Consider the following 21,487-nt stretch of genomic DNA (forward strand, 5'->3'; position numbering starts at 1 on the left):
TCGGTGCGGGGCCGGGGGGGGGGAGCCGGGCGGGGCGGGGGGCGGTCCCGGGGCGGAGCCGATCCCGATCCCGGTGCCGATCCCGGTGCCGGGGCGCGGGGGCGGCCGGAGCGGGGCAGCGGCGGAGCCCGGGGCATGGCGGGCCTGGGCACCCCCGAACCGGGCAGCGGCCCCGGCCCCGGCCCGGGCACCCGGGTGGAGCTGACGGTGTCCTGCAGGTACCGGGGCTCCGGCGGGAGCGGGGGGCGGCCGGCGTTGTAGGGCACCGGGAGGCACTGGGAGGCACTGGGAGGCACTGGGAGGCACTGGGATGCACTGGGAGGCAGCGGGGGGAGCGGGGGCGGTCAGCGTTGTAGGGCACTGGGAGGCACTGGGATGCACTGGGAGGCAGCGGGGAGCGGGGGCGGTCAGCGTTGTAGGGCACTGGGAGGCACTGGGATGCACTGGGAGGCACTGGGAGGCACTGGGAGGCAGCGGGGAGCGGGGGCAGTCGGCATTGTAGGGCACTGGGAGGCACTGGGAGGCACTGGGAGGCAGCGGGGAGCGGGGGCAGCTGGTGTTGTAGGGCACTGGGATGCACTGGGAGGCAGCGGGGAGCGGGGGCGGTCAGCGTTGTAGGGCACTGGGAGGCACTGGGATGCACTGGGAGGCACTGGGATGCACTGGGAGGCAGCGGGGAGCGGGGGCGGTCAGCGTTGTAGGGCACTGGGAGGCACTGGGATGCACTGGGAGGCAGCGGGGAGCGGGGGCGGTCAGCGTTGTAGGGCACTGGGAGGCACTGGGATGCACTGGGAGGCACTGGGAGGCACTGGGAGGCAGCGGGGAGCGGGGGCAGTCGGCGTTTGTAGGGCACTGGGAGGCACTGGGAGGCACTGGGAGGCAGCGGGGCGCGGGGGCAGCTGGTGTTGTAGGGCACTGGGATGCACTGGGAGGCACTGGGAGGCAGCGGGGAGCGGGGGCGGTCAGCGTTGTAGGGCACTGGGAGGCACTGGGATGCACTGGGAGGCAGCGGGGAGCGGGGGCGGTCAGCGTTGTAGGGCACTGGGAGGCACTGGGATGCACTGGGAGGCACTGGGAGGCACTGGGAGGCAGCGGGGAGCGGGGGCGGTCAGCGTTGTAGGGCACTGGGAGGCACTGGGATGCACTGGGAGGCAGCGGGGAGCGGGGGCGGTCAGCGTTGTAGGGCACTGGGAGGCACTGGGATGCACTGGGAGGCACTGGGAGGCACTGGGAGGCAGCGGGGAGCGGGGGCAGTCGGCGTTGTAGGGCACTGGGAGGCACTGGGAGGCACTGGGAGGCAGCGGGGAGCAGGGGCAGCTGGTGTCGTAGGGCACTGGGAGGCACTGGGAGGCAGCGGGGAGCGGGGGCAGTTGGTGTTGTAGGGCACTGGGAGGCACTGGGAGGCACTGGGAGGCAGCGGGGAGCGGGGGCGGTCAGCGTTGTAGGGCACTGGGAGGCACTGGGATGCACTGGGAGGCAGCGGGGAGTGGGGGCAGTCGGCGTTGTAGGGCACTGGGAGGCACTGGGGGGGAGCGGGGGCGGTCAGCGTTGTAGGGCACTGGGAGGCACTGGGATGCACTGGGAGGCAGCGGGGAGCGGGGGCGGTCAGCGTTGTAGGGCACTGGGAGGCACTGGGAGGCACTGGGAGGCAGCGGGGAGTGGGGGCAGTTGGCGTTGTAGAGCACTGGGAGGCACTGGGATGCACTGGGAGGCAGCGGGGAGCGGGGGTGGTCAGCATTGTAGGATACTGGGAGGCACTGGGATGCACTGGGAGGCAGCGGGGAGCGGGGGCAGCTGGTGTTGTAGGATACTGGGAGGCACTGGGATGCACTGGGAGGCAGCGGGGAGTGGGGGACAGTTGGCATTGTAGGTTACTGGGAGGCACTGGGATGCACTGGGGGAGCGGGAGGCAGTTGGTGTTGGGTACTGGTGACGTGGGGGCACTCAGCGGTGTGGGGCACTGGGAGGTACTGGGAGAGCCAGGGGTACTGCAGGTGTAGGGTACTGGGAGGCACTGGGAACATGGGGGTACTCAGGGGCTGGGGCACGGGAGTCACTGGGAGAATGGGGAGCACGGAGGGAGGATGTGGGGGGCACTGGGAGGCACTGGGAGAGTGGGGAGCACTGGGGGAGGATGTGGGGGGCACTGGGAGAGTGGGGAGCACTGGGGAGGGATGTGGGGGGCACTGGGAGGCACTGGGAGAAGTGGGGAGCACTGGGGGAGGATGTGGGGGGCACTGGGAGGCACTGGGAGAGTGGGGAGCACTGGGGGAGGATGTGGGGGGCACTGGGAGGCACTGGGAGAGTGGGGAGCACTGGGGAAGGATGTGGGGGGCACTGGGAGGCACTGGGAGAGTGGGGAGCACTGGGGAAGGATGTGGGGGGCACTGGGAGGCACTGGGAGAGCAGAGGGCACGGGGGGGGTGCGGGGTACTGGGAGAGCCGGGGGGCACAGGGGTGCAGGGCACTGGGAGGCACTGGGAGGTGGGGGGGGGCTCTGGGGTTGGGGGGGTGCACGGGGGGGGGCCCTGGGTTCGGGGGGGGGTATGGGGGTGCCGGGGTGGTCCCCCGTGTCCCTCCGAGGCAGGATCCTGTCCCCCCCGGTAATGTTGGCCCCTAACGTAGGTGGTGGCTCGGGGGGGGACACACACATGGGTGCTGGGAGCTATGGGTGCTGTGGGGCCCCTGTGGGGCTGGGCACCGAGACGGGGGGGGCTGGGGAGGGCGAAATGCCCCCCCCGCCCCCCCTCTGCACCCCCTCTCTGCAAACTGGGGGCCTGTCAGGTCGGGGTGCTGGGGTGTCCCTGGTCCCCTGGCCACAGTGGGTGCCCCCCCGACCGTGCTGGGTGCCCTGTGCCCCCCCCCCGGCTGCAGCGGGTGCCCCCCCGGCCCTGCCGCCCCCCCCGGCCGCGCTGCTGCGGCCGCTCCGACCTATTTTCCTCCCACTCCATCGGGGACCAGAGCGAGTCCCGTCAGTCGGACGCTGCGCCGCGTTGCAGCGGGGGGTGACGGGGTGCTGGGGTCCCCCCCCTGCAGCCCCAGGCCCCGACACGTGACTGGGCACCCCCCGACACACAGCACGGAGCACCCGGAGCCGTGCACACCCTGAGACACGGCCGAGCACGCCCTGACACGCAACATGGAGCACACTCGGCCTGGCACACACTGACACGCAGCTGTGTGTGCCTTGACATGTGGCATGGAGCACGCGTGGCCGTGCTCACCCCGACGCGTGGCTGTGCTCGCCCCGACACACGGCTGTGCACGCTGTCACACGGCCGTGCTCACCCCGACACGTGGCCGTGCTCACCCCGACACACGGCTGTGCACGCCCCGACGTGGCTGTGCACACCCCGACACATGAGTGTGCACACCCCGACACACAGCCGTGCTCACCAACGCATGGCACAGAGCACACATGGCCACGCACACCCTGACGCACGGCTGTGCGCCCTGGCACACGGCATGGAGCACGTGGAGCTGTACGCGGCCGTGCACCCTGACCCATGGCCGTGCACACCCTGACCCATGGCTGTGCACACCCTGACCCATGGCTGTGCACCCCAACATGCAGCACAGGGCACACGTGGCTGTGCGCACCCCTGCCACGCACACTGGCATGTGGCTGTGCACGCCGTCACACAGCGCTGCACATCCTGACACACGGCTGTGCACCCCGACACATGGCCGTGCACGCTGACACACGGCTGTGCTCACCCTGACACACGGCTGTGCACACCCCGATGTGGCTGTGCACCCCGACACACAGCCGTGCTCACCAACGCATGGCACAGAGCACACACGGCCACACACACCCTGACGCACGGCTGTGCGCCCTGGCACATGGCATGGAGCACGTGGAGCTGTACGTGGCCGTGCACCCCGACACATGGCCGTGCACACCCTGACCCATGGCTGTGCACCCCAACATGCAGCACAGGGCACACGTGGCTGTGCGCACCCCTGACACGCACACTGGCACGTGGCTGTGCACGCCGTCACACAGCGGTGCACATCCCGACACACGGCTGTGCACCCCGACACGTGGCCGTGCTCACCCTGACACGTGGCCGTGCTCGCCCCGACACGTGGCCATGCTCACCCCGACACACGGCTGTGCACGCCCCGACGTGGCTGTGCACACCCCGACACATGAGTGTGCACACCCCGACACACAGCCGTGCTCACCAACGCATGGCACAGAGCACACACGGCCACGCACACCCTGACGCACGGCTGTGCGCCCTGGCACATGGCATGGAGCACGTGGAGCTGTACGTGGCCGTGCACCCCGACACATGGCCGTGCACACCCCGACACATGGCCATGCACACCCTGACCCATGGCTGTGCACCCCAACATGCAGCACAGGGCACACGTGGCTGTGCGCACCCTGCCACGCACACTGGCACGTGGCTGTGCACGCCGTCACACAGCGCTGCACATCCTGACACACGGCTGTGCACCCCGACACATGGCCGTGCACGCTGACACACGGCTGTGCACGCTGTCACACGGCCGTGCTCACCCTGACACACGGCTGTGCACACCCTGATGTGGCTGTGCACACCCCGACACACAGCCGTGCTCACCAACGCATGGCACAGAGCACACACGGCCACACACACCCTGACGCACGGCTGTGCGCCCTGGCACATGGCATGGAGCACGTGGAGCTGTACGTGGCCGTGCACCCCGACACATGGCCGTGCACACCCTGACCCATGGCTGTGCACACCCTGACCCATGGCTGTGCACCCCAACATGCAGCACAGGGCACACGTGGCTGTGCGCACCCTGCCGCGCACACTGGCACGTGGCTGTGCACGCCGTCACACAGCGGTGCACATCCCGACACATGGCTGTGCACCCCGACACATGGCTGTGCACCCCGACACGTGGCTGTGCACCCCGACACATGTCTGTGCACATCCCAATGCGTGACACGGAGCACACCCGGCCGTGCACACGCAGCCACACGCACAGCCTGACATGCACGGCCGCGCTCGCGCAGCCACGCACACTCCCACTCACACTCACACTCGTGCTCACACCTGCACTCGCACTCACATGCACACTCATGTTCACACTCACACTCGTGCTCACGCTCACACTTGTGCTCAGACATGTACGCTCACACTCACACTCACACTCACTCTCACTCACTCTCCCCCTCTCCCCGCAGGCAGCTCCTGGACAAGGACACCTTCTCCAAGTCGGACCCGCGTGAGTGGGGCCGGGGGGGGGCCGGGGGGCATTGGGGTGCTGGGGGGCATTTGGGGTGCTGGGGGGCATTGGGGGGGCCAGGGGTGCTGGGGGGGGCTGGGGGTGCCAGGGGGCATTGGGGGTGCCAGGGGGGCTGGGGGGCATTTGGGGTCCTGGGGGGCATTTGGGGTGCTGGGGGGCATTGGGGGTGCCAGGGGTGCTGGAGGTGCTGGGGGGGTCTGGGGGCATTGGGGGATGTGGGGGTGCCGGGGGCACTGGGGGGTCTGGGGGTGCTGGGGGTGCTGAGGGGCACTGGGGGGTGCCGGGGGCACTGGGGGGCACTGGGGGTGCTGGAGGCTCTGGGGGTGCTGGGGGCGCTGGGGGGCACTGGGGGGTCTGAGGGCTCTGGGGGTGCTGGGGGGCACTGGGGGTGCTGGGGGGCATTTGGGGTGCTGGGGGGCATTGGGGGGGCCAGGGGTGCTGGGGGGTCTGGGGGGCATTGGGGGTGCCGGGGGGTCTGGGGGACACTGGGGGATGTGGGGGTGCCGGGGGTCTGGGGGTGCTGGGGGTGCTGGAGGTGCTGGGGGTGCTGGGGGGCACTGGGGGGTGCCAGGGGCACTGGGGGGCTCTGGGGGCTCTGGGCGCTCTGGGGGTGCTGGGGGTGCTGGGGGGTCTGGGGGTGCCGGGGGCGCTGGGGGCACTGGGGGGCTCTGGGGGCTTTGGGGGTGCTGGGGGCGCTGGGGGCACTGGGGGTCTCTGGGGGCTCTGGGGGTGCTGGGGGGCACTGGGGGCACTGGGGAGTCTGGGGGCTCTGGGGGCGCTGGGGGTCTGGGGGGCACTGGGGGTCTCTGGGGGCGCTGGGGGGCACTGGGGGGCACTGGGGGGCACTGGGGGGCACTGGGGAGTCTGGGGGCTCTGGGGGTGCTGGGGGTCTGGGGGGCACTGGGTGGCACTGGGGGGCTCTGGGGGTGCTGGGAGGCACTGGGGGGCACTGGGGGGCACTGGGGGGTCTGGGGGCACTGGGGGGCACTGGGGGGCTCTGGGGAGTCTGGGGGCTCTGGGGGTGCTGGGGGTCTGGGGGCACTGGGGGGCACTGGGGGGCTCTGGGGGTGCTGGGAGGCACTGGGGGGCACTGGGGGGCACTGGGGGGTCTGGGGGCACTGGGGGGCACTGGGGGGCTCTGGGGGCGCTGGGGGGCACGGTGGGACACTGGGGGACACTGGGGGTCTCTGGGGGCACTGGGGGCTCTGGGGGTGCTGGGGGGCACTGGGGGGCACTGGGGGGGTCTGGGGGCTCTGGGGGTGCTGGGGGGCACTGGGGGCTCTGGGGGTGCCGGCCCCCCCGACCCGCTGCCGCCCTGCCCGCAGTCTGTGTGCTGTACACCCAGCGCCCCGGCAGCAGGCAGTGGCGGGAGGTGAGTGCCCGGACGGACGGACGGACAGACGGACGGAGGGTCGGCATGGCGGGCAGGCGGGTGGCCAATCAGCCAATCAGCATGTTGGGGTGCCAGCCAGCCAGCCAATCAGCATGATGGGGAGCTAGCCAATCAGCATATCAGACTGATGGCCAGGTGGCCAATCAGCATGTTGGGGTGCTGGCCAGCCGGCCAATTAGCTTGTTGGGGTGATGGCCAATCAGCATGTGGGCATGCCAACTGGGTGGCCAATCAGCACGTTGGGGTGCTGGCCGGTCAGCCAATCAGCATGTTAGATGCCGGCCTATCACTGTGTTGGGGTGCCAGCCCGCTGGCCAATCAGCACGTCAAGGTGATGGCCGGGTGGCCAATCAGCATGTTGGGGTGCTGGCCCAGTGGCCAATCAGCATGTCCGATTCTGGCCAACTGCACATCGGGGCGCTGACCAATGAGCACGCTGGGGTGTTGGCCAACCGTCCAATCCGCATGTTGGGGTGCTGGCCAGCCAGCCAATCAGCATGTCAGCATGCTGGCCAATCAGCTTGCTGGGGTGCAGCCAGCCAACCAATCAACACGCTGGGGAGCATGTTGGGGTGCCGGCAGCCGTCCAATCAGCCGTCGGGCGTGCAGCCCGCTGGCCAATCAGCGCTCTGGCGGCCCCCACCTGCAGGCCCGTCCCCAGGGAGGGGACACTTGGGGACACCCCGGGGGGGGCCGGGCCCCCCCGCTGCCTCCCGCCCCCCGCCCCGCCGCCGGGCGCCCTGTAATTAACCGCCGCTTAATTGAGGGGCTGTGGGGCCTCAGCGAGCAGGCGGGGCGCGGTGCCAGCCCCCCCGATGACAAAGGGGCACCTGCTCCCGCCGTCCCCACCCCCCGCGTCCCCTCCCGCCCCCCCGCGTGGCCCCGTGTCCCCCGTGGCCCCCCCGGGGTCCCCGTCCCTCGCTCCATCCCCGCTCCGGCCTGCGTCCTCCGTCCCCCATCGCATCCCCGTGTCCCCACACCCCGGTGTCCCCGTGTCCCCACACCCCTGTCCCCATGCGGGGGGGGTGTGTGTGTCCCCCGTGTCCCCCGTGTCCCCCCCGGGGTCCCCGTCCCTCGCTCCATCCCCGCTCTGGCCTGCGTCCTCCGTCCCCCATCCCCGTGTCCCCACACCCCTGTCCCCATGTCCCCACACCCCTGTCCCCATGCGGGGGGTGTGCGTCCGTCCCCCGTGTCACCCGTGTCCCCCCTGGGGTCCCCGTCCCTCGCTCCATCCCCGCTCCGGCCTGCGTCCTCCGTCCCCCATCCCATCCCCGGGTCCCCACGCCCCGGTGTCCCCGTGTCCCCACACCCCTGTCCCCGTGTCCCCACACCCCTGTCCCCATTTGGGGGGGGTGCGTGTCCCCCCCGTGTCCCCCGTGTCCCCCCCGGGGTCCCCGTCCCTCGCTCCATCCCCACTCCGGCCTGCGTCCTCCGTCCCCCATCCCATGCCCGGGTCCCCACGCCCTGGTGTCCCCGTGTCCCCACACCCCTGTCCCCATGTCCCCACACCCCTGTCCCCATGCGGGGGGTGTGCGTCCGTCCCCCGTGTCACCCGTGTCCCCCCCGGGGTCCCCGTCCCTCGCTCCATCCCCGCTCCGGCCTGCGTCCTCCGTCCCCCATCCCCGTGTCCCCACGCCCCGGTGTCCCCGTGTCCCCACACCCCTGTCCCCATTTGGGGGGGGTGCGTGTCCCCCCCGTGTCCCCCGTGTCCCCCCCGGGGTCCCCGTCCCTCGCTCCATCCCCGCTCCGGCCTGCGTCCTCCGTCCCCCATCCCATCCCCGGGTCCCCACGCCCCGGTGTCCCCGTGTCCCCACACCCCTGTCCCCATGTCCCCACACCCCTGTCCCCATGCGGGGGGGGTGTGTCCCCCCCCTGTGTCACCCGTGTCCCCCAGTTCGGCCGGACCGAGGTCATCGACAACTCCCTGAACCCCGACTTTCTGCGCAAGTTCGTCCTCGACTACTTCTTCGAGGAGAAGCAGAACCTCCGCTTCGACCTGTGAGTGTCCCCGCTGTCCCCCCACGCTGTCGTCCCCCCCACCGGTGTCACCCCCTCGGTCACCCCAGCGCCCCGGCACAGGCCCCCCCGCCGTGGGGCTGGGTGCCGTGGCTCAGCCTGTGCCTGGGGATGCCAGGAGGGTGCTGGCGTCTGTCCCTGTCCCAGGCGTGTCCTTGTCACTGTCCCTGTCCCCCTCCCTCTTCTGTCCACATTCCTGTGCCATCCCCATCCCTGTCCCCATCCCATCTCCATCCTATCCCTGTCCCCATACCCAGCCCCATCCCATCCCTGTCCCCACCCCTGTCCCTGTCCCCATCCCAGCCCATCCTTGTCCCTGTCCCCACACCTAACCCATCCCCATTTGTGTCCCATCCCTGTCCCCATCCCTGTCCCATCCCATCCCTATCCCATCCCATCCCTGTCCCCATCCCTGTCTCATCCATCCCCATCCCTGTCCCCATCCCTGTCCCAACCCATCCCTATCCCATCCCATCCCTGTCCCCATCCCTGTCTCATCCATCCCCATCCCTGTCCTCATCCCCATCCCTCTCCCATCCCATCCCTGTCCCCATCCCTGTCTCATCCTTCCCCATCCCTGTCCCCATCCCCATTTGTGTCCCATCCCTGTCCCATCCCCATCCCTCTCCCATCCCATCCCTGTCCCCATCCCTGTCCCATCCCATCCCTATCCCATCCCCATCCCTGTCCCCATCCCCATCCCTGTCCCCATCGCATCCCTGTCCCCATCCCCATCCCTGTCCCCATTCCCATCCCAGGCCATCCCTGTCCCCATCCCTGTCCCATCCCATCCCCATCCCCAACCCTGTCTCGTCCCCGTCCCACCCCTGTCCCCAACCCATCCCTGTCCCATCCCTGTCCCCATCCCTGTCCCATCCCTGTCCCCATCCCTGTCCCCAACCCATCCCTGTCCCCATCCCTGTCCCCATCGCATCCCTGTCCCCATCGCATCCCTGTCCCCATTCCCATCCCAGGCCATCCCTGTCCTCATGCCTGTCCCCATCCCTGTCCCATCCCTGTCCCCATCCCAGGCCATCCCTGTCCTCATGCCTGTCCCCATCCCTGTCCCATCCCATCCCCATCCCCAACCCTGTCTCATCCCCGTCCCATCCCTGTCCCCAACCCATCCCTGTCCCCATCCCTGTCCCCATCCCTGTCCCCAACCCATCCCTGTCCCCATCCCTGTCCCCATCGCATCCCTGTCCCCATCGCATCCCTGTCCCCATTCCCATCCCAGGCCATCCCTGTCCTCATGCCTGTCCCCATCCCTGTCCCATCCCATCCCTGTCCCCAACCCTGTCTCATCCCTGTCCCATCCCTGTCCCCAACCCATCCCTGTCCCATCCCTGTCCCCATCCCTGTCCCATCCCTGTCCCCATCCCTGTCCCCATCGCATCCCTGTCCCCATCGCATCCCTGTCCCCATCGCATCCCTGTCCCCATTCCCATCCCAGGCCATCCCTGTCCTCATGCCTGTCCCCATCCCTGTCCCATCCCATCCCTGTCCCCATCCCTGTCCCGTCCCATCCCTATCCCATCCCCATCCCTGTCCCCATCCCCATCCCTGTCCCCATCGCATCCCTGTCCCCATCCCCATCCCTGTCCCCATTCCCATCCCAGGCCATCCCTGTCCTCATGCCTGTCCCCATCCCTGTCCCATCCCATCCCTGTCCCCAACCCTGTCTCATCCCTGTCCCATCCCTGTCCCCAACCCATCCCTGTCCCATCCCTGTCCCCATCCCTGTCCCCATCCCCGTCCCCACACCATCCCCGCTGCCTCGGCCACGGGTCCCCGTCTGTCCCCAGGTACGATGTGGACTCCAAGAGCCCCGACCTCTCCAAGCACGTAAGTGCGGGATCGTCACCGCTCCCCCCCCGGCCCCCCGGCACCGCGGGGCTGGGGACGGGGACAGGGACAACGGGGACAGGGACAACGGGGACAGACCCCCGCTGACATGGCGGCTCCGGCAGGATTTCCTGGGCCAGGCCTTCTGCACCCTGGGCGAGATCGTGGGCTCTGCCGGCAGCCGCCTGGAGAAGCCCCTGACGTGAGCCCCCCGCCCCGTGCCTCGGTTTCCCCCGGGGGGGCCCTGCGCTGGGCTGGCTGCCTGGTGTCCCCATGTCCCCCCCCCCGGTGCTGGCAGGGCGCCCGGGTCCTTATCCGGGTGTCCGGGATGGAGACCAGACCCTGGTGCCGACAGCCCTGGCTCCAGGCTGCCCCGGCTCCCCGTGTCCCTTATCCAGCCCCTGCCTCAGTTTCCCCATGGGGGGGGGTCTGGCTTTTTTTTTGGGGGGGTATCCCCTCCGTCACCCCTCGCTGTGTGTCCCAGCAGGATGGGGACGGTCACCACGCACACCCGGGGCAGAAGACCCGCTCCGGCCGTCTCCAACGGGTGAGTTTGGGGGTGCCCAGCCCTGCGGGGGGGGGGGGGACACACGGCTGGGTCACCATGTGTCCCCCCCCCAGCTCACGGCCCCTCCCGGCAGTGGCATCCCCGGGAAGAAGTGCGGCACCATCATCCTCCTCGCTGAAGAGCTGGGCAACTGCCGGGTGAGCCGCGGCTCCAGGGAAGGGGGGGACAAGTTGGGGACACCCCAGTGCCATGGGGGGGGGGGGGGGGGGGGCTGAAACACCCCCCCCCCCCAACTGCACCCCTTGGGTCTTCCTCGCTCTGGGGTGAGGAAGATGAGGGTCAGGGCTGACCTATCCCCACGGCGTGTCCCATGGGTCCTGGGTCCCTCAACTCCCCGCACCGAGCAGCACCCACGCAGGATCCTGCACCCCGATGTCCCCCCGGGGGGTGCGGGGCTGGTGACCCCCCCGTCCCCGCCGCAGGACGTGGCCACGCTGCAGTTCTGCGCCAACAAGCTGGACAAGAAGGATTTCTTCGGCAAATCCGACCCCTTCATGGTCTTCTACCGCAGCAACGAGGACGGGACGTGAGCAACACCCCCCCCCCAAAATGGGGTGACACCCCCACACCCCGTCACAGCGTGGGGACACAACCCCGGCCATGGGACACCGCAGGGACGTCCCCACAGGGCCGGGCTGACTTTGGGGGGGCATCCTCCAAAAGTCACCTCTGGGGTGATGGGGTGGGGTTTGCCATCAGGGGGTGACCCCCTTGTCCCCCCCATTGTCCCCCCCCTCAGCTTCACCATCTGCCACAAGACGGAGGTGGTGAGGAACACGCTGAACCCGGTCTGGCAGGCGTTCGCCATCCCGGTGCGCGCTCTCTGCAACGGCGACTACGACCGGTGAGCGCCGGCTCCTCCGAGGGCGGCCGCTCTGCACCCTCTTCCCACAGTCTCTGTGGTACCTACGCCCTCCGGCATCCCAGCCCTCCCACGCTGCCTGCCTCAGTTTACCCATCTGGGCAATGGGCTTTTTCACCGTCGCAGAGTTGTCCCTCGGGGTGGGGCGGGGGGGGGTGTGTTTGTGTGTCCCCCAAAACTGGTGTCACCGGCTGCGTGTCCTGGCAAACAAAGCTCGGCGGTGACTTGGCGTCGTGCCGCTGGTTTGGCCCCGTGTCGGACGTTGCTGTGGCAACGGCGGATAAAAATATCCCACCGAAAAAGCCTGAGGAGGAGGAGGAGGGAGGAAAAGGCCCACGGAGGCGTCAAAACAAATCCACGGGGAGTGGGCCGTGGGGCTGGCCCCAGGGACCCATCGCAGCCCCCGGGGTGGGGGGTTTTGGGGGTGCCGGGAGGTGGCCGTGACCCCCCCCTTGCCTTGCAGAGCTATCAAGGTGGAGGTGTACGACTGGGACCGTGACGGCAGGTGAGCTGGGGGGTGGTCCTGGGGACCCCCCCCCCCCCCCAAGTCCCAGCTCCGCACCCCAGCTGACGGTGACCCCCCCCTCGCCCCACAGCCACGACTTCATCGGGGAGTTCACCACCAGCTACCGGGAGCTGGCGCGGGGACAGAGCCAGTTCAACGTCTACGAGGTGAGGCCGGAGAGGCACCCACAGGGGCAGGGAGGGGGGCGTCCAGCTGCACCCATGGGTGTTACAGTCCCTCTGCTGCACCCCCAGCCGTTACAGTCCCCGTGCTGCACCCCGGGGCGTTATAGTCCCTTGGGTGCTTGTGCTGCACCCCTGGGTGTTACGGTCCCTGTGCTGCACCCCTGGGTGTCATGGTTTCCATGCTGCGCCCGTGGGCGTTACATACCCCAGGGTGCCCCTGCTGCACCCATGGGTGTTACAGTCCCCATGCTGCACCCCTATGCATTATAGTCCCTTGGGTGCTCCTGCTGCACCCCTGGGCGTCGTGGTCCCTGTGCAGCATCCCTGGGTCTGATGGTCCTCAGGGTCTCCGTGCTGCACCCCTGGGTGTTACATACCCCTGGGTGCCCGTGCTGCACCCTTGGGTGTCATGGTCCTCGTGCCACACCCCTGGGTGTTACGATCCCCAGGGTCCCCATGCCGCACCCCTGGGTGTCATGGTCCTCCTGCTGCACCCCTGAGCATTACATACACCCCAGGGTGCCCCTGCTGCACCCATGGGTGTTACAGTCCCCATGCTGCACCCCTATGCATTATAGCCCCTTGGGAGCCCCTGCTGCACCCCTGGGTGTCATGGTCCTCGTGCCACACCCCTGGGTGTTACGATCCCCAGAGTCCCCATGCTGCACCCATGGGTGTCATGGTCCTCGTGCCACACCCCTGGGTGTTACGATCCCCAGAGTCCCCATGCTGCACCCATGGGTGTCATGGTCCTTGTGCCACACCCCTGGGTGTTATACAATCCCCAGAGACCCCATGCCGCACCCATGGGTGTCATGGTCCTCGTGCGGCACCCCTGGGTGTTATACGATCCCCAGGGTCCCCATGCCGCACCCATGGGTGTCATGGTCCTCGTGCGGCACCCCTGGGTGTTATACGATCCCCAGGGTCCCCATGCCGCACCCATGGGTGTCATGGTCCTCATGCGGCACCCCTGGGTGTTATACGATCCCCAGGGTCCCCATGCCGCACCCATGGGTGTCATGGTCCTCGTGCGGCACCCCTGGGTGTTATACAATCCCCAGGGTCCCCATGCCGCACCCATGGGTGTCATGGTCCTCCTGCGGCACCCCTGGGTGTTATACAATCCCCAGGGTCCCCATGCTGCACCCATGGGTGTCATGGTCCTCATGCGGCACCCCTGGGTGTTACGATCCCCAGGGTCCCCATGCCGCACCCATGGGTGTCATGGTCCTCGTGCGGCACCCCTGGGTGTTACACAATCCCCAGGGTCCCCATGCTGCACCCATGGGTGTCATGGTCCTCGTGCGGCACCCCTGGGTGTTATACAATCCCCAGGGTCCCCATGCTGCACCCATGGATGTTACAGTCACCAGGGTGCCCAGGCCGCACCCCTGGGTGCCGCAGCCCCCCACGCTGCACCTTGGGGTGTCACGGTCCCCGCGGTGCCCCTCTGCACCCCGGGGTGCTGCGGGTCCCGTGGGGAGCAGCTCCCCTCACACCCCCCCCCAGGTGGTGAACCCCAGGAAGAAGATGAAGAAGAAGAAGTACCTGAACTCAGGGACGGTGAGGAGGGGGGGGGACACGGGGAGGGGACACGGGGGGTGCAGCCACTGTCCCCCGCTCAGCCCCTTGTCCCTGGCAGGTGACGCTGCTGTCCTTCGCGGTGGAGTCCGATCACACCTTCCTGGACTATATCAGGGGCGGGTGAGCGATGAGGGGGGGCACACATGAGCCTCAGTTTCCCCACCTATATCCTGGGGGCTGGCCCGGAGCTGGCGGGGTCCTGAGCAGGGTGTCCCCAGCACCCACATCTGCTCCCTTGGGTGCAGGGCGGGGTGAAACCGCAGCACAGAGAGGTTTGGGGGTACTCTGAGTTGCGGGGGGGGCGCATGGATGCACCCAGTCCTTGGGTGCTCACCCAGCGAGAGCCGGTCTGTGGGCCGAGGGCTGACCCGGGGAGGGCGCTGCCCCCCCCCACCCATGGGTCTCATCCTGCACCCCCCTCCCCAGAACCCTAAAGCCGCTTTCACCCCCTCCCAGGACCCAAATCAACTTCACGGTGGCCATCGACTTCACCGCATCCAACGGTGAGCGTGGGGCTGTGCCTGTCCCATGTGTGTCCCCCCCCACGGTGTTATTTAACGAGGTCGGGGGGCTCGTTACGCCGCTGAATGGGGGGGGCTGAGCCCACCGCCCGCGCAGGGAACCCGTCGCAGTCCACCTCGCTGCACTACCTGAGCCCCTACCAGCTCAACGCCTACGCCATGGCCCTCAAGGCGGTGGGCGAGATCATCCAGGACTACGACAGCGACAAGATGTTCCCCGCCCTCGGCTTCGGCGCCAAGATCCCACCGGATGGACGCGTGTCCCACGAGTTCCCGCTGGTGAGGGCAGGGGGGGATGTGCCCCAAGGGGGTGACAAGGTGGGGGGACGCGATCGTCCTTGTCATCGGGGTTCATCGTCCTGCAGAACGGCGACGCGGCCAACCCGGCGTGCAGCGGCATCGAGGGCGTCCTGGAGGCGTATCACCGCAGCCTGCGCAGCGTCCAGCTCTACGGACCCACCAATTTCGCCCCCGTGGTCAACCACGTTGCCCGGTAAGGGGGTCCCGGCACCCCCCGGGGCGGGGGTGTGCCCACCCCGGTGTCACTCACCGGGTCCCCCCCAGCTCGGCGGCGGCGGTGCTGGATGGGTCCCAGTACTTCGTGCTGCTCATCATCACCGACGGCGTCATCTCGGACATGGCGCAGACCAAGGAGGCCATCGTCAACGTGAGTCCCGCGGGGCGGTGGGTGCCCCCGGATGGGGTGCAAGGACCAGCCAGGGTCGGGGTGCTCTGAGCCGTCCGGGGGTGCAACAGCCAGCTGGGTGCATGGGGTGCTGTGAGCTGTGCGGGTGCACCAGCCAAGCGGGTGCACAGGGTGTCCCAGGATGGGTGCAGTAACCAGCCAGGGATGCGGGGAGCCCCAAGATGTTGGGGTGCAAGGACCAGCTGGGGCTTGGGGTGCCCCTGACAGGGTGCAGCAAGCTCTGTGGGTGCAACAACCAGCACGGGGCACCCCAAGATGGGCGCAGTCACCAACCGGGGATGCAGGGTGCCCTGAGATATTGGGGTGCAATCATCTGCCAGGGACACAGGGTGCCCCAAACTGGGGTGCAACGACCGGCCAGATGCCCGGGGTGCCCCAAGCTGTTGGGGTGCCAGAGCAAGCTGAGGGTGGCGGGTGCGACGGGCGGCCAAGGACGCAGTGTCCCCTCGGGGGGGTGGCGGTGGCTCCTGCCTCCTCCGTGCCAGGGGCCTGCGAAGGAAAAAGCAATTTCGGCGCCGCGGCGGCTCGCTGAAGGCGCCAGCGGCACCTTTGCCCTGGCAAGCGCCGTGGCGGTGCCTGTGCCGGAGCCTTCCATGGGGTTCCCCAATCCTCGCTCAGCCCAGCACCCAGAGCTTTCTTCTTCCTCCTCCTCCTCTTCATCCCCCAACCTCCCTCGCAGCCGCTCAGCCCCATTTGGCTCCCCAATAGCCGGGGCGGCGGGAGGGTCGGGGATGAGGGGGCCGAGCGGGGATGCCGGGGGGGCTCTCAGCCCCCCAGCTTGGGGGGAGAGGGGCTGGAGGTGCCCCCCGAGGCCGGGCATCATGGGGGTCAGCTCCCGGCCGGGGCAGGAGGGCGAGCGGCTCCGGTAATATTTGTTTGCTGCTTTATTTAATATCCCGGCACTGCAGCTCTGCCGGGAGCTTTGGGGTGCTCAGCCCCGGCAGCTGCCGCACCTCACACCGGCCCCGTGTGCCATGGCCGGGCTTGGGGACGTGCCACCCTACGGCTGTGCCGGGCCACGGGCAGAGCTCCGGGTGCCCTTTGGGGTGGGTGTCGGAGGCTGGTGCCACCCCGGGAGCACCCTGCTGAGCCGAGGGGATCCCTTAACCGGTGGCGCTGAGTCGCGGGGGCTCGTGGTGCCACCGAGCACGGGGTGCCCATCACGGCCCTGGGTGCAGGATGCCCATTGTGCCCCCCCCGAGGACTGGGTGCCCATCATGGCCCCGAGCACGGGGTGCCCACCACGGCCCTGGGTGCAGGATGCCCATTGTGCCCCCCCCGAGGACTGGGTGCCCATCATGGCCCCGAGCACGGGGTGCCCACCACAGCCCTGGGTGCAGGATGCCCATTGTGCCCCGCCCCCAGGACTGGGTGCCCATCATGGCCCCGAGCACGGGGTGCCCACCACAGCCCTGGGTGCAGGATGCCCATTGTGCCCCCCCCGAGGACCGGGTGCCCATCATGGCCCCGAGCACGGGGTGCCCATCAGGGCCCTGGGTGCAGGATGGCCATTGTGCCCCCCCCCAAGGACTGGGTGCCCATCATGGCCCCGAGCACGGGGTGCCCACCACGGCCCTGGGTGCAGGATGGCCATTGTGCCCCCCCCAGGACTGGGTGCCCATCATGGCCCCGAGCACGGGGTGCCCACCACGGCCCTGGGTGCAGGATGCCCATTGTGCCCCCCCCCAGGACCGGGTGCCCATCATGGCCCCGAGCACGGGGTGCCCACCACGGCCCTGGGTGCAGGATGCCCATTGTGCCCCCCCCAGGACTGGGTGCCCATCATGGCCCTGAGCACAGGGTGCCCACCACAGCCCTGGGTGCAGGATGCCCATTGTGCCCCCCCCGAGGACCGGGTGCCCATCATGGCCCCGAGCACGGGGTGCCCATCAGGGCCCTGGGTGCAGGATGGCCATTGTGCCCCCCCCCGAGGACTGGGTGCCCATCATGGCCCCGAGCACGGGGTGCCCACCACGGCCCTGGGTGCAGGATGGCCATTGTGCCCCCCCCAGGACTGGGTGCCCATCATGGCCCCGAGCACGGGGTGCCCACCACGGCCCTGGGTGCAGGATGCCCATTGTGCCCCCCCCCCCAGGACCGGGTGCCCATCATGGCCCCGAGCACGGGGTGCCCACCACAGCCCTTGGTGCAGGATGGCCATCACGGCCCTGGGTATGGGGTGTCCATCGTGCCCCCCCCCGCCGCCCCAGGCGCAGGGTGCTCCCCACGGCCCCCGGTGCAGGGTGCCCGCCGTGACCCGCAGCGCTGGGTGCCATCCCCAGCCCAAGCGTGGGTGCTGGCAGTGAAATGAAGCGGTGATGATCCGCACTCCCGCACGCAGCAGCAGCAGTGCCAGTGCCGGCGGGGGGGGCACAGCGGTGGGGGGAGCGGGCAGCAGCGACGCCGGGATCCCCGAGGGGTGTCACGCACAGCCCCCCCCAGCCATCACCCTGTCCCCCCCCCACCCTGGGCAAAGGCGCTGCACTGGTGGGTGCTGGGGGGGTTAATGTGGGGGGGTGGGAAGGGGCTGGGACCCTTGGGTGCTGGAGGGGCTGGGGAGGGGGCTGCACCTCACGACCCCCCCCAGGACTGAGCTGCATTTGGCAGCAGCAGCACTAAATTTGGTGCCTTTTTATTCCCCCCCCCCCGCCACAGGCTGCCAAACTCCCCATGTCCATCATCATCGTGGGGGTCGGCCAGGCCGAGTTCGACGGTAAGTCCCTGGATGTCCCCCACCCCGTCCCCCCCCCCCGGCTCAGAAGCCCCCCCCGTGTCCCTGGGGGGGGTGGGGGGGGTGGGGAGGGTGCAGCTGCCTTTGGCTGAGGGAGAAATATGAGTTGAATTTGTCAGGGCTCAGCAGGATTCACCGCAAGCCGGTCTGTGTGTGTGTAGTTATGAGCGGAGGCGTTCATTACAGCTGAATGAGCCCCCCCCGGGGTGTGTTTGTGGGGGGGCCACAAGGGCAGCCCCCCCACCCCGTCAGCCAGCTGCTCTGCCACCGGGCAGGCAGCGAAGCCAAATTAAAGCTCCCCCAGTAATTGCTGCTGATGAATCAGCCCCGCTCCCCTGCCTGCACTGCCTGGGTTTGGGTTGGGGGGGGTTAAAGGGGGTCCCACCCTGGGGGGGGACACCCCAAATGCTGCTGACCCCCCCCCCCCAACCTCGTCCCCCACAGCCATGGTGGAGCTGGACGGTGACGACATCCGCATCTCCTCCCGCGGCAAGGTGGCCGAGCGTGACATCGTGCAGGTACCTGCCCCCCCCCTCCCTCGGGGATTGGGGGGACACCCCCCCCCCGGCCAGCCCGGCATGGGGGTGTCATGGCGGGGTGCCCCATGCACCCCAAATCAGCCCCGTCACACCTGAGTCCAGTAACTGGTCCCAGCATGGAGCAATGATGGGATGGACTGGGACGTGATGGGGGCACTGGGACATGGGGGGCACTGGGATATGAGTGGGGGGCACTGGGACATTGGGGGGGCATGTACTGGAAGATGGGGGGCACTGGGATATGAGTGGGAGGCACTGGGATATTGGGGGGGCACTGGGAGATTGGGGGGGCATGTACTGGGAGATGGGGGGGCACTGGGATATGAGTGGGGGGCACTGGGAGATGGGGGGCACTGGGACATGGGGGGGCATGTACTGGGACATGGGGGGGCACTGGGATATGAGTGGGGGGCACTGGGACATGGGGGGGCACTGGGATATGAGTGGGGGGCACTGGGACATTGGGGGGTGCACTGGGACATTGGGGGGGCATGTACTGGGAGATGGGGGGGCACTGGGATATGAGTAGGGGGTACTGGGACATGGGGGGCACTGGGACATTGGGGGGGCATGTACTGGAAGATGGGGGGCACTGGGATATGAGTGGGGGGCACTGGGACATGGGGGGGCATGTACTGGGAGATGGGGGGCACTGGGATATGAGTGGGGGGCACTGGGACATGGGGGGGCACTGGGAGATTGGGGGGGCATGTACTGGGAGATGGGGGGCACTGGGATATGAGTGGGGGGCACTGGGACATTGGGGGGGGCATGTACTGGGAGATGGGGGGGCACTGGGACATGAAGGGGGGCTGTGTACTGGGAAATGGGGGTGCACTGGGCCATTGGGGGGTTGCACTGGGACATTCGGGGGGGACACACTGGGACATTTGGGGGGACACTGGGACATGGAGGGGGTGTGCTGGGATATGGGGGGATGCACTGGGATGGGGGGGGGCTGCGTGGGGAAAACAGGGTGCACTGGGGCTTGGGATGTACCTGGATGTGGGGGTGCACTGGGACGTGGGGGGGTACACTGGGACATGGGGGTGCACTGGGACATGGGGGTGCACTGGGATTTGGGGACACACTGGGATCTGGGGACACACTGGGCCATCGGCGATGGGGAGGGGGCACCAGCCCATGGGACGCACCGGGCCATGCCGGCTATGGAGGACCAGGCCCTGGGGGGGCCCCCTCACCCCCAAATCCCATTGTGTCCCCCCCAGTTCGTCCCCTTCCGCGACTACGTGGAGGGGGGGGGCAGCCCGGTGCTGAGCATGGCTCGTCTGGCCAAGGAGGTCCTGGCCGAGATCCCCGACCAGTTCGTCTCCTACATGAAGGCGCGGGGCATCAAACCCCAGCCTGCGCCCCCCAGCCCCGACCCCCCCCGGCCCCCCAGTGCCCCCCCAGCCCTGACAGCACCCGGCCGGCACCCCACGTCCCCCCCAGCGCCGGGGCTTGGATGTTTTTCTGAGCACCCCCCCCCCCCCCCCCCCCAGCTTCCCTCTTTCAAGGGATAAAAGGCAGTAGGACCCTGACAGGGACCTGGGGGGGGGGGGGTGTCCCCCATAAATCACCTTTTCTGGGGTCCCCGGGGGGGGTTTGGGGACAGAGGCGCCTTTGTTGGCCTTGGCCGCGGTGGCCCCCCCCGCCATGTCCAGCCACAACCATCATGGCCCACCCTGGACCAGTGCTGAGGGCCACATCCTGCCCCCCAAAAAAGGAGCAGGGGGTCCCCCCCACCCTTGAGCACGGAGCTGGGGTGGGCAGGAGCCCCATCTGCCCTTTGCCCCCCCCCCCAGGCATGGGGACCCCTCCAGTGGCCCCGGTGCCATTCAGAGCATCCCCCCCACCCCGGGTGACGCATGCCCCCCCCCACAGCCCCCCCAGCACCCCCCATCCTCCCGCAGCGAGTGCCGGCTGCTCCCGGGGGGACCCCGGGTCCTTTTTGGTGTGTGTCCCCCCCCCTCCACTTTTCTGCTTGCACAGACAGTCCCTTCCCGCCCCCCCCCTCCACGTGGTGTATGCGTCTGCTGTGGGTTTGTATCGAGTTGCCTTAAACCAGAATAAATTATAGTCTTTTTAATTACCACCACCCCCGCGGGAACCACCCCAGCAAGGGGTGACCCCCCCCCCCAATCCATGTGTCCCCCCCCCCAACACAGATCAGGGCACACAGGGTCGGTTTTGGCTTTATTTCTAATAACCCAAATATTGCAAATATACAGAAAAATACCAGTACAAAGTTATAACACATCCAGGTTTATTTACAGGACTCTGCACTGGCCTCGGTGTCCCCCCCCCCAGCCAGGCCGGGGGGGGGCCGGGGGGGGGGCGCAGGGCTATGGCTTTTAGTTAGGGGGTTACACTCTGTCCCCGTCCCCGTCCCCGGGCGAGTCCCGTGGGGACGCTGAAGCACATGCAAGAGGTGCTGGGGGGGGGGGGGGGGGGCTGTGACCCCCCCATCCCGCCGGTGCTCAGGGCGGGGGGGGGCAGCAGGCTTTGCACAGTCACTGGGGCGAGAGCGGAAGCCATGTGTCACGACAGCAGGGCCCTATCGCGATAGCCGTCGTGGGTCGCGAGGGGCTGGGGGGGGGCTGCGCCCCCCCCCCCCGTTCTGCTGCCCCCCCATCTTGCTGCACCCCCGTCCCGCTGCCCCCCCCATCCCGCTGCACCCCACAACCCAGCCGGGGGGTCAGGCAAAGCCCCCACACCTCGGCTAGGCATGGGGGGGGTCATGAAAAGCCCCCACACCCCAGCTGGGGAGTGGGGGGGGTGT

The 21,487-nt window shown here is 68.9% G+C and overlaps 1 protein-coding gene across 1 annotated transcript; it reads left to right on the plus strand.

The window, feature by feature from the left end:
• Window positions 1–135: 135 nt before the first annotated feature.
• CPNE5 (copine 5) lies at window positions 136–20,768 on the plus strand. The gene is made up of 22 exons (XM_059831001.1): window positions 136–218; window positions 5,186–5,226; window positions 6,573–6,619; window positions 8,535–8,638; window positions 10,462–10,501; window positions 10,627–10,703; window positions 10,989–11,048; window positions 11,143–11,206; window positions 11,492–11,595; window positions 11,809–11,913; window positions 12,395–12,436; window positions 12,528–12,603; window positions 14,134–14,187; window positions 14,267–14,328; window positions 14,665–14,711; window positions 14,827–15,008; window positions 15,095–15,222; window positions 15,294–15,396; window positions 18,091–18,148; window positions 18,611–18,684; window positions 19,935–20,106; window positions 20,698–20,768. The coding sequence occupies exons 1-22, from the start codon at window positions 136–138 to the stop codon at window positions 20,766–20,768; spliced, it is 1,794 nt and encodes a 597-aa protein (XP_059686984.1).
• The last annotated feature ends 719 nt before the right edge of the window (window positions 20,769–21,487 follow it).

This window comes from Gavia stellata, chromosome 30 (genome assembly GCF_030936135.1).
Source record: "Gavia stellata isolate bGavSte3 chromosome 30, bGavSte3.hap2, whole genome shotgun sequence".
In the NCBI taxonomy this organism is placed as follows: Eukaryota; Metazoa; Chordata; class Aves; order Gaviiformes; family Gaviidae; genus Gavia; species Gavia stellata.

Excerpts from the sequence above, each read along its gene's own strand:
- CPNE5 (XM_059831001.1), top strand. The coding sequence starts at position 136 with ATGGCGGGCCTGGGCACCCCCGAACCGGGCAGCGGCCCCGGCCCCGGC. Across the intron at positions 6,620-8,534 it reads GCAGCAGGCAGTGGCGGGAG|TTCGGCCGGACCGAGGTCAT; the intron begins GTGAGTGCCCGG and ends CGTGTCCCCCAG. Across the intron at positions 15,223-15,293 it reads GTGGTCAACCACGTTGCCCG|CTCGGCGGCGGCGGTGCTGG; the intron begins GTAAGGGGGTCC and ends GGTCCCCCCCAG.